The 12,453-nt window shown below is 42.3% G+C and overlaps 1 protein-coding gene across 8 annotated transcripts in view; it reads left to right on the top strand.

Annotated features, from left to right (window-relative positions):
* The window catches only part of kmt2cb (lysine (K)-specific methyltransferase 2Cb), an 83,637-nt gene that overhangs the window by 58,051 nt on the left and 13,133 nt on the right, over positions 1-12,453 (top strand). For 7 of the 8 annotated variants that reach the window (XM_024274427.2, XM_024274432.2, XM_024274435.2 and 4 more), the window contains 10 exons: positions 22-95; positions 1,760-1,957; positions 2,186-4,159; positions 4,482-4,780; positions 4,874-6,414; positions 6,488-6,599; positions 6,717-6,783; positions 6,866-6,926; positions 7,070-7,302; positions 9,670-11,271. In XM_024274427.2, coding sequence (XP_024130195.1) covers positions 22-95; positions 1,760-1,957; positions 2,186-4,159; positions 4,482-4,780; positions 4,874-6,414; positions 6,488-6,599; positions 6,717-6,783; positions 6,866-6,926; positions 7,070-7,302; positions 9,670-11,271 — 6,161 coding nt within the window. The remainder of the gene's footprint in view (positions 1-21; positions 96-1,759; positions 1,958-2,185; positions 4,160-4,481; positions 4,781-4,873; positions 6,415-6,487; positions 6,600-6,716; positions 6,784-6,865; positions 6,927-7,069; positions 7,303-9,669; positions 11,272-12,453) is intronic. The other variant, XM_024274431.2, reaches the window with a different exon arrangement.

Below are 12,453 nucleotides of genomic sequence, written 5' to 3'. Positions count from 1 at the left end.
TTTCTCTCATTGTGTCAACAGATTGGTCAACAAGAGTAAAGCAAATTGCTAAACTGTGGAGGAAAGCTAGTTCACAAGACAGGGCCCCATATGTGGTAAGAAAACTTGGACTCTGGCTTTTTGTAATTTTCCTATTCAGTGTACAAATCTGTCACGTTATTAATAAAAGCCAATTTCTAGTGTTGAAAGATTAAATTTAATTAATTTAAATGTAATATTTATTTATTAATTTAATTAATCAAATTTTGAATGAATGAATGAAAATTTTCAAATAATCTAAATTTAAAACTGCAATTAACGAATTAAATAAAATTGATAAATTGATTTTATTGATCAAATTTGCTCTTTTGGACCTTATTTTTTTCTAGGGCTTCTGTTGTTTATAGTAAGGTTAGCCCACCCGTCTCAGACAAGCGCAGATGATAAAGCGGTAGCTAGCAAAGAGGCGTTTTCTCCACGAGACGGAGAAAAAAAACTAGGTTTCGCAACAGAAACAGGTGCACAAACCGCACAAATACAATACGTATCAAAAAATCGATCGGGCAGTGGGAGTAACAGCAGTATTGGTTAGGGATGTAAAATATAGATATATCAAAATTTGAACAATATTTGAATGATATTAACAAGATTATGTTGATTAAAAAGCATAAAAAATATTAAATCAATCAAGAAGTAAATCGATTTTTGGCAAACTGCAGTTTCTGTTTTTTTCTTCTACCATATTTGTCTTTTTATGTACATGTGATGCAAACAAAAAGACGTCTAATAATGAGCTTGCTTCTTCCAAGTCGATACCTGAATAAACCATTCTTTTAAATGCAAGCAAAAAGTTGTTTTTTGCTTGCATTTAAATTGTGTTGTTACTTCTTTTCAGTTTGCATTCAACATGATATAATTTTTTTTAAATAACAGCTATGTTTTTTTTTTGTAGAATAATGTAATAATTTGACCAATAGATTTTTTTTTTTTGTTATCTACTGACCAAACTTGGCTGATGAGTCAAAAATTAGATTTTGATCTCTGGTGTTGAGACTTCAAACATGAATCATTAAACCATATGCAGCAGAATCAGTTTCAAGGCTATTGCTACTAAAATTGTTCTGCTGGATGCCTGTAATGTTTCTCTTTATGAGAGCTTAAGCTAGCGGTAGCTCACAAAACACCTGCTCCTTTCTTCTACAAACATTTTTACAGCTTGTAGTTGGTTGTATTTTGTGTCTGAGCATATTTCCAAAGAGAATGTTCAAATAAAATCGTTTTTGTAAAATATGTTTTTACTTATTGCATTTTGTGTTGGACAAAAAAAATGGACAAAGATTGAAAATCTGATTTTAATTTTTGACCATATCGCCCAGCCAGAGTTCAAAGTTTAGTTGAGAAAGTATTACTTTAATTATTTTAATCATAAATATTCCTGGTTTTATAACTGTTTATGTGGTTTACTTTGAATTTAACTTTAAAATCATGTAAAAAAATAAACGTTATACTGAAAAAAAAAAACAGACTTTAATTTGATTTTTTTTCTTGCTATGTGACTGTAAGATTTTGCATATTTTAGAAAATTCTATGTCATTCTTAAGATGTTAAATGCATAATATGTCAAAGTGACAGCACAGAATGTCTCTCTTGATTGGTTTCTCATTAAAATGTGATCTTAAATACACATGTACTAGATGTGTTTGTGGGTTTTGTGTGTAGACATGTTTTCTTTAAATAATTGCCCTTTTTGTTTTTGAAATGTGATTCCTTTGCTGTTTAGCAAAAGGCAAGAGATAACCGAGCAGCCCTGCGCATCAACAAAGTCCAGATGTCGAATGAGACAGTGAAGAGGCACCATCCACAGCAACAGCCCCCTGAGGTGTTTGATCCCAACATACCACTAGACACAGAACTCCTGTTTAAAGACCCTTTGAAACCAAAAGAGTCAGAGCATGAACAAGAGTGGAAGTTTAGACAGGTAAGAGTATATGCAATGAAGTCAGAGAATGCAGCGCCAGGTCCAGTTTATATTAAGACGACTAAGAAGTGGTGGTTTTGTAAAGCTCCCTAAACAACTGCACTATCCTCCGCATTAACCCAGATGACAGTGGTGGTTAGTAGGCCCAGCTCATTTTTGGCATGAGACCGATAATTGCTGCGTATCTATTGATGTCTTATCGCCGTCTTTCCTCTGTTCTTTCAACAGCAAATGAGACAGAAAAGCAAGCAGCAAGCCAAAATTGAAGCCACTCAGAAACTGGAACAAGTTAAGAACGAGCAACTCCAACAGCAGCAGCAACAACAGCAGCCAAGCAGCCAATCGGATGGAGATGGCAGTAACCAGAGCCCCGGCTCTCAGCCGAGCAATGATAGCATGTCCCCCATGCAGCAGTTTAACTCTAAAGACAATTTCGTCAGACCACACCTGCAAGGAACGCCTTCCTCAGCCCCTTTAGAGGACGTGTTTATACGACCACAACCTCCTCCTCCCTCTGGGCCTTCGTCCCAGCCTCAGTCTCCTCAAGTATTTTCCCCTGGTTCTTCTGGATCCAGACCCTCCTCACCATGGGACCCATATGCCAAAATGGTTGGTACCCCTAGACCACCAACTCTCGGACCAAACGCCTGTCGCAGAATACCGGTGGAATCTAGCAAGTCCCCAACCCATTTGATTGAACAGCAAGACAAAGGAAGACCCTCTCCAGCTCACGAGTCTTTTGGTTCTCCTACATCAGCAAGCAACGACCCCTACGCCAAACCTCCTGACACTCCAAGACCAACTGGAGAGGTTGACCTTTTTCTGAAACCAATGGGTCCACCCAGAAACATTCAGTCTGCTCACGGACGACCCCCTATGGGCTCTCCTGGCAGAGACCCATATTCAAGGCCCATGATAAGAAACGACGCGTACCAGCGAATGACCCAGAACCGAATGATTCTGTCCGATCCTTATTCAAGGCCTTTAATAGCGCCAATACCTGGAAGTAACGAGTCAGGCTCAGTTCCTCTGTTTAAAACACCAATGCCTCCTTCGCAAACTCAAGATCCATTTAATCGACCAGGTCCTCATTCCAATGACAGATTTTTACAGAATCAACAAAGTGATCCTTATGCACAACCTCCACATACCCCCAGACCAATTGGGAATGATGGATTCACCAATCCCTCTAGAATGGGCCAGCATCACTTACAGGGACATTCATTTCCTCAGTCAGGCCCAATGAATCAGACATCCAGAAACCCTTATGCACACGCCCCGTCCACACCAAGGCCAGACCATTTCACGTACGACCACTATCCCCAACCCCCTGGTCCCAACAAGCAAGATTCCTTTTCTCAGCCTACAGTTAACCAACGAACCATCAATGAACATGGAACTCAACCACGGCCATTCTTTGAACCCTATGCTCGACCTCCTGGCACTCCACGTCCACATGACAACTACGGTCAGCCGTCAAACGCATTTAGTCCGTCTTCTGACCCCTATTTACAGGCTCCTGGTACTCCTCGTCCAAATGTGATGAACCAGTTCTCTCATCAGTCTCTCCACGGGCAGAGGACATCTCCTTCCCATTCAGTCGACCCTTATGGTCAGTCACAAACTGCTCCAAGAAATTCTGTGGGAGAAAGGTTCTCAAAGTCCCCAGGTAGCCAGAGGGGGATGGCAGAACCATTTACTAGCACTGCCGTTCCGCTAAGACCAGGAATGGGTGAGACGTTCCCTCAGCCAGGGGCCCCTAGACCAATACTCAATGACCCCTATGCCCAACCTCCTGGGACTCCAAGACCTGGTCCCGATGGGCTGAACAGACCTGTACCCAAGATTGGACCTCTGGGAAGTCAGGATCCTTTCTCCTCGCCCCAAGGCAGACTCCAAGATCATTTTCCTCATTCAGACTCGCATGGATCAAAGCATTCAAACGTGCCAGAAGATGGATTTAGTCGGTCTCCCTCTAGAAGGCCCAGTCAGACACCTGGCCACGACCCTTTTGACCAACCCCCGATGACCCCTCACCCACAATCAGCTGTAAAAGTAGAAGCAAAGGATCAAACGGCTGTAAGTATCAGTGGAACCGGCCCTCAAGACCCTGTCCAAATGCTAAACAACCCACAAGTCTCCGGTACATCAGCGGACACTCAGGGGCTTGCTGCTGTTGAGACGGAGGAGAGACTCAAACAGGTACCGGAACAAAATCCTTCATAAATGTTAAGAAAAAAAAAGTATGTTTTTTGGGTTTATTCTGTTGTACATCTTACCAAGTGATCAATACATGTTAATTTGATTGTTATGCATACATTTTAAATATTGACTTTAATTTGATTATTTTACAATTTCTCATTGTGTCATGAGTGTGTGACGATATCTTTTTTTTGGGATGGATGTGAACATGTTTAGAAACTAAGAAAGCATGAAACGTGGACTGATTTGATTGCAAGATTTATCTTCTAAATCAATGACTGTTTAAATTAAGCAACATTTCTCTAAAATGTCTGTTCTGTAGAGACAGAAAATCAGGGAACTCATCAAACAGCACCAACAGAAGAGACAAGAACGGAGCCTTCAGGAGCCGCCCAACATGGCCCCAGGAACTCCAAGACCGTGGCCTCAGGAGGGGCCCAGTCAACAGGGTGAAGTGTTCAACCGACCACCTCCACCTTATCCTGGACAAGTACCTATACGAGGACCTACAAGATTTCCTGGAGCTTTTCCAGGAGATCAGCGGGTTCCTTTCCATAATGAAGGACAACTTCCCAGTGCCCAGAATCCTGGAGATTCTAACTTGAGGCATCAAGGACCAAGGTTTGTACGGCCACTTTTTTTTATATATTTTGCTTAAAACTTGTTACTGTATGAACTTCACTTTTTTTTTTGGCCTTTCATCCTTATTTTTAGGTTTGCATTTCCTGCTGGACTTTTAGGGCCTCATGGGGCACAGGGGTTCTTTCCAAGAGGGCAGCACCCAATGCAAGACGTACCCCCTCAAATTAGGCGCTCCATGTCAGCAGAAATGACGAGAGGCATGGCAGGAAACCCAATGGGACTTCCTCAGCACTTTCCACCGCACAATATGCCAATGCAGCAGCACAACATCATGGGGCAGCACTTCATCGAGCTGCGACACAGAACAGTAGAAAACAGACCACGTGTTCCATTTCCACTCATGCAGGGAAACAATTTGGATCCGAACTTGCAGGGTCAAAGGTCAACAGGGTTTCCTGGAGCGCCTGATTCAAGATTTCCTTCAAATCAGGGACTTAGAATGTTAGATCCCAACCAGACTGGTCACTTGCAGCCTTCTGCCAGCATGGAAAATCTCCATCAGCAAACGCAGTTGTCAGGAATCAACCCACTGAAACAATCTCCACTGATGAGATCTATGAGCCAGCCCGCCTCAAACGAGGCGCATAACTTTGCACCATCCATGATGTTCTCCGCAGCCTCTGCAGGGCAGACTGAGAATGTTTCCGTCAACAACGCCGACGCCGTGGAGGAGAAACTCGATACAGATGATTCAGCAGTCAAAGATCTTGAGGATGTCGAGGTGAAAGATCTGGTCGACGCCGACTTGGAAAACTTAAATTTAGATCCCGAGGATGGCAAAGACCTAGATCTTGAGACAAATGACCTCCACCTCGATGACTTTCTGACATCAGGAAAGTTTGACATAATTGCTTACACAGACCCAGACTCAGATGACATTAAAAAAGACATGTTCAACGAGGAGTTAGATCTTGGCGATCCAATTGATGATGCTGCTGAATCAACTAACAAAAATGAAAGCACTGAAGCGACTAAATCTACAGCTACAGTCGCTAAATCTGATGCTCCAAGCAAACAATCGGCTGATGAACCCAAGCCAGAGGCTTCTGGGAATCATGACTCTGATTCTTCGTCACCTGACCAGGTAGTTAAAACAGAGGTCACAGACTGTCAGAGGCCAACTAAGGTGGTACACCAGCAAGCTTCTGGAAATGCCACACATCAGCAGGGGGTTCTCTCTGACTCCACCCCAGTCCTTTCTAGTTTGCTCATTAAGCAGCAGCCTGAAGAGCAGTCATTAAATGCAATCTCTGCATCTGTCAGTCAAGGAGGGAACCTTATGGTCCAGCAGAACCAAGTGACTGATACCCAGCAAACCTCAGAACACGCACTGAGTCAAACAATACCTGACACCGCTGTGGGAGAAGTTTCTGTGACTGGCTTTGGAGTAGAACAACAAATGGGGTTGACCCCTGGAGTAGATCAGAGCGGTTTGAGTCAAGCGCAGCAGGCAGGGGGTCAACTCGGTCAGCAACAGCGGCCCCTTCTGCTGGAGGAGCAGCCTCTCCTATTGCAGGACTTACTAGACCAGGAAAGGCAGGAACAGCAGCAGCAGAGACAGATGCAAGCCATGATACGACAGCGTTCCAGTGACACCTTCTTCCCCAAAATCGGTAAAGCGTTTACAGCACTGTTTCTGTTTTCGGTATGAGTCTGACCACTAACCCCACGGATCTTTGTTTACAGATTTTGATACCATCACCGACCCCATCATGAAAGCCAAAATGGTGGCTTTAAAAGGCATCAATAAAGTCATGGTTCAGAACAACATGGGAATGACACCAATGGTCATGAACAGGTTTGCATCCTTACACCAGCATCTCATATTAGCCTCGTAAACGTAGTTATCAATAACAACATCCAGCTGTTTATACAGTAGTTTAAACATAAAATCAGCATGGTGTTATTGTCTCAGATATCCACCTGGACCTGGGCCACCTTGTCCTGAAAGCACACCGCTCCCTCCACAAGTGCTCGGCCCGGTAATTGCCTATTCTGAAGCAGTATGTCTGACGTTTCCCTGCATACACTATGTAATGGCATCGTTGTCCATCTTTGTTTCAGGATGGTAAACTGACGCAAGTAACAAGACCCAATCCTCCAGCTTTTGGACCAGGATTTGTCAGTAAGTTTCCAAAAGGTTTTATTACAGGTTTAATATTTTTATTTTACAGAGTTGGTATGGTTTAAAGTTTGGAAAAAAATGTATATATTTTCTTTTTGCTGTCAAGATTTCTAAGAAAAATATATTTTTTTGTATTCTTTCAGACAATCCTCAGAGAGCTCAGTATGAAGAGTGGCTCCAGGAGACTCAGCAACTACTTCAAATGCAGCAGAAGTTTCTAGAAGAAAAGATTGGCGCTCATAGGAAGTCTAAGAAAGCCCTGTCTGCCAAGCAAAGAACTGCTAAGAAAGCAGGCAGAGAGTTCCCAGAGGAGGATGCAGAGCAGCTCAAGCATGTCACAGAGCAGCAGGGTGTAGTGCAGAAACAACTGGAGCAGGTAACTATGAAGCACATCGAGCTCTGCTGCTGCACTTGGTCTCATCTATATATTTATGCTAATATAAATGTAAACTAAAAATACCTAATTAATCCCTTAGAGGACAATGGAAATAGTCATGTTAACATGTTTGTAAAAACAAGCAAATATATGACATTTTTATTCAGAAGTTTGTCCTATAGTAGCTGTAGTTACCGGTTAGAAACTGCACCAATTCAGTAGAGCAATTCTATTTTTCCATTTGCCCATTTAACACATTGACTCTATATGAGAACTGGACAGAGTGAGTGTGATGTCACCCATAGAAAACAGAAGAACTGGGTTACTAAAATTGATTCATCTATCTAAATAGATCTAAGCTTAATTGATCAATAATGGATCCATAAAAATGGAGATTGATCTAACACATAATGCTAAAGTCTACTAGCTTGATGCTAACGTGTATAATGGGATTTCCCATAGGATGGCTAATGCTAACACTCGGTCGACCCAAACATACATTGCTGACTAAATTAACATCTTTATAAATTCACAGGGATGAATTTTCCAAACTCCTTTAAGGATTTTTTTAAGTAATATTTTAAAAAAGAACCACAGTTTTTTGCTCATACTTTCTTCTTCTGATATAAGATGTAATGCTATAACGTGATCACCACCTAGTGGCCAAACTGAAACTACCTCCAGGAAAGGCAGAACAATTGTTGAAGTTTCTCCGTTTGAAAATCCATGTAACACTATAATTTCCCTAGTACATTTTACAGTATATGAATTGTATCAGATTAATAATCTTAAAAACATAAGCTCCAAATTGAATTGAATTAAATTTGAATTAAATTGCATTGCTCAAAACAATTGAAAAAAATTGACATGAAATCGATCCAGCCTCTCGTGAATCAAATCGATTCTGGAAGTTATTGGCGATACTCAGTCCTAGAAAACAGCTTACTTCTAGCTCCAACAAAGAGAAGTCACTTCATTCACCATTTTTGGGTGTCACTATGTAGTAGCCAGACGTTGGGAAGCAGTGATTGGTCAGAGGATAGTCTGAGTCGACGTTTCTATGGCAACCACTCTCACCAATGAGTCCACACCCCTTGAAAGTGGGCTACACAATATGTATCTAACGTTTTGAGCATTTGACATGGGGTCCAGCAGGCTCCATATAGTTTTATAGAGGCATCTGATTGGCCGGTAGTGCACTACAGAAAAAGGAATGTGGAAAAAAAAAATCAAGAAAATATTGCTGAGTAATGGCTATTTATATATCAGTAGAAATCTATGGGATTTTGGTTGCTTGGGGCCACCAGGTACTTCCTATTTGGAATGCGAGGAGGAAGTGCCACTCAGTCCAGTTCTCTATAAACAGTCAATGGTTTATCATTGGCCAAACCCTTCAGGTTTCTCCCTGCTTCTACATTTAGCCCTCCAAACGGAGAATTGTCTTCAAATTTTGAGAGCATTATGCTTTGATAACGTCATCAATATTCGCTGCTCATGTACGTTTGTTTGTAGCTGTGCTTAACTTTCAAGTTACCCTTAAAAAAAACAATTTTGGACACCCCTACCCCTCCAAATGCCCCTACGTTTGGAGCGGGAGGGAGAAGCCAGAGGGATAAAAGGAGTTTAAATTCGGAATTAAACTTGCAGTTATTCTGCTCGTCACAGTCATTTATTAATTACAAATGAAGGCTCCCTCAATGTAGACCCACTCTAATCATATTTTGATCTATTTTAAAAGCATTTTTAATATATATATATATATTTTATTATTACAATTGTGCTATTTTTTAGCCAAAAACTTAAACAAAACTGTTGTTTTCCAGGACATAGTTTCTGCAGAGCAGCAATAGTTCTAGTTTGAGTTGTGGGGTGACCGTTGGCACAGACCAACCCTTCCTGTTGCTGAGAGTTCAGAGCAGGGAGCTTGATGTTTTCTTTTAAACGACATCCTCCTATCTGCACCTGAATCACAACCATTTGAATTTAGAAGTACTCAGAAATGCAATTTTGTGCTTAATTTTCTTAATACATGTCCTCCATCATCAGAAAACACAATTTTCACCAGAGTGGTTCTTTAAAAGTCAAAGGCCCTGAACACCATCTAGTGGAAAGGCTTAAAATATGAGTATAGCCAGACCACACAGTATAGAGTCTGTTCTAATAGAAAAGCAGCCTATGTGTAGCAGATTAAGACATTTTTTTTGCTTTTTAAAATTAAAATTCTTTAAATTTATTTTTTTCTTTAAACTTGTGTTTTTGTGAGATTTTCACTTTTTGTCTAATTCATGTTGAAGGAAAGCTAAATGTCTGTTATTTTGCAGGATTATTTCTAGCATTTTTAACCATTTAATGATTTTTTTTTCCTAGATCCGGAAACAACAGAAAGAACATGCTGAACTGATTGAAGAGTACAGAGTAAAACAGCAACAAAACAACATGACACCGATCATGTCTGGGATGCACCCACTGCCGGGCCCTGCTGGCATGGTGCCCGCTGGCCCCCCAATGGTGCAGCCTCCCATCAACCCCATGATGCAGATGCCTCTTCGCCCTGGCCAACCAAACGCCCCCCCTCGTATGCCCAATCCTCAACCCGGATGGCATCCTGGTGCTCCCATCCCCATGGGAGCACCAGGAATGCCGCCTTTAATGCCTCCTCAGGTTCCTGTTGGAAATCCACCCCAGCCCCTTCAAATGCCAATCGGTCAGATGCCCGTGGACCCTCAGGCGCCACACGCTCCACCCGGGGGTGCAAAGCCCCTGCAGGCAGGCGGCGTAAAATTCGACGACAACAACCCTTTCAGTGAAGGCTTCCAGGAGCGAGAGAGGAGGGAGAGACTTCGGGAGCAACAGGAGAGACAACGGGTGCAGCTCATGCAGGAGGTCGAGCGCCAGAGAGCCCTGAAGCACCGCATGGAAATGGAGCAGCAAGGGATGATGGGACCTGACGGAAACATGGCGCCACTCGCCCAAATGCCCTTCTTTAACTCGGAGTTACCACAAGACTTCATGCAGCCTCCAAGACCCTCCATGCCCCAACCGCATCAACTCGGTCCGATGTTTCCTCAACAGCAGGGCATGCAGCATGGCATCAGCTCGCCCCCTGGAGCTTTCATGCAGGGGGACAGGAGAGGCATGATGGGGAACGGGATGATGGCAGCTGACGTGGGGCCTGATAACGTCCCCCTTCAGGGACTCGGTTTTCCTCACGGTCATCCGCGGCCTCGTCAGTTCAGTGGACCGGGGCTGATACCGGCAGAGGGTCCGCCTTTTGACGGGGACACAGCGACACCGCTTCCATCCAACTTCCCAGGGTCGGGTCAGTCGCTCATCCAGCTCTACTCCAACATCATCCCAGACGAGAAAGGCAAAAAGAAGCGGAATCGCAAGAAAAAGAAAGACGACGACGCAGATTCGGTCAAGACGCCCTCGACGCCGCACTCTGACCTCACAGCCCCCCTCACACCCTGCGTGTCCGACACCTCCTCAACCCCCACGAGAAACCCCCATCTTTTTGGAGAGCAGGACTTGTCGAGGTCCCCCTTACTGGGGTCGTCCACGCCTAGTCACACGGAGCTTGAGAAGCAGCTTTCTGCGGCACAGTCCGGACCTCACGGTCTGCAGTCCGAGACCAGCAGAGTGCAGGACCACGACAGAATACTGAGCAACATCAAACTTGAGAAGACGGATACCACGGAGTGTCACGGGCAAAGAGAGGGGTCCCTCTGCTCCGAAATGAGCTCTGTAAAGGAAGAGGGCAACAAAGGGGGCATGTCTCCATTTCCTTCTGAGCAAAGTCCAAACAAGGGGGAGTCCAGCAACGAGCTGCTCAAACATCTTCTAAAGAACAAGAGCACGCCTCCACCTGCTCTGGCTCACCAGAGGTCAGAGGAAAGCCTTCGCTCTGAGGAGGGGGAACCTCCAGACTGCAAAACCCTTCTGAGGCAGAGCTCCATGGACAGCAGCGGGGTCAGTGTTTACGTTTGTTCCAGCAACTCCAATGCAAAGTTCATTAAATTGATTTAACTCGAAGCTCTTTTAATAAGCCTCTGTGTTTGAAACTGAGATGCTTCACAAGTCACTTTAGGTTTACAATCTCTAAAGTCCATCTGACATCTGACAGAAACCTGTTGGATGATCAGGATTAGGGGTGTCGAACTCAATCGCACCGGGGGCCAAAATCTCTAACACACCTTAGGTCGCAGGCCGAACAGGATAAACATTTGTTAAACACTCTTAAACTAAATCTTTAAAACTTTTTAACATAAATATGAACTAGATATATAGCTTTACCTGGGATAATGCTAGTGTGAATTCTGTAAGCTGAATTTGGCCGCTGAAGATGCTAGAGCTGATAGCTAAAAACACTTTGGTTAGCCAAAACAGTTAGCATGTAGCTGAAATGTTAGCTAAACTCCAAAAAAGCCTAAAAAAATCATTGTAAATGCTAAAATAGTCAAAAAACCTAGCAAAATGCCAATATTTAAAACTTTAAAATCGTAGCTTTTTATCATAATTATGAATAATAACAAAAAAAACATAACTTTTAAACATAATTATGAATAGTTAAAACAGGCTGGAATATTATTCCAGAATAAATCAACTTAAATCTTAAATAACTTTCAATATTTTATTCTCCATAAAATATATATTTGGTCAAATTATACAAGTTTGAAATAAACGCAAGATAGCATCAGGCCATTTATAACAATAAAATAAAATGCTCTGGAGGGCCGGATCCGGCCCCCGGGCCTTGACTTTAGCACATGTGATCTGGATCATGGGTGTGCAACCTGTGGCTCTTTTGTCCTTTTATTTTGACTCTTTAGCTTTAATGAAAAATGTTAACAATTGAAGCTAAGTCTTGTCATTTCTTTCTAGATTTTAAACATGTTAAGATTCTAACCAAAAATGTTTAATTTACTGTCAGAAATCCTTTAGAAATGTTCTTTAAATTTGTTTTTTGTTTTTTATAGTTGGTCAAATAAAAGTCACAAAGTATTTTTATTTTGGTAAATTACACTGAAGTGGTTAAAGTTTTGAACAAATGTGGTTTAAAATGTTTGAAAATGATTTAGATTTGTGTTTTCTATAAAAAATATATATATTTTTTTATAATAAATATACCTTATCATATTAAAATGTTCATTT

The sequence above is a fragment of the Oryzias melastigma genome, linkage group LG17, assembly GCF_002922805.2.
Source record: "Oryzias melastigma strain HK-1 linkage group LG17, ASM292280v2, whole genome shotgun sequence".
Classification (NCBI taxonomy): Eukaryota; Metazoa; Chordata; class Actinopteri; order Beloniformes; family Adrianichthyidae; genus Oryzias; species Oryzias melastigma.
The sequence above is the reverse complement of the archived record's forward strand: the minus strand, read 5'-3'. Positions and strand labels throughout refer to the sequence as shown.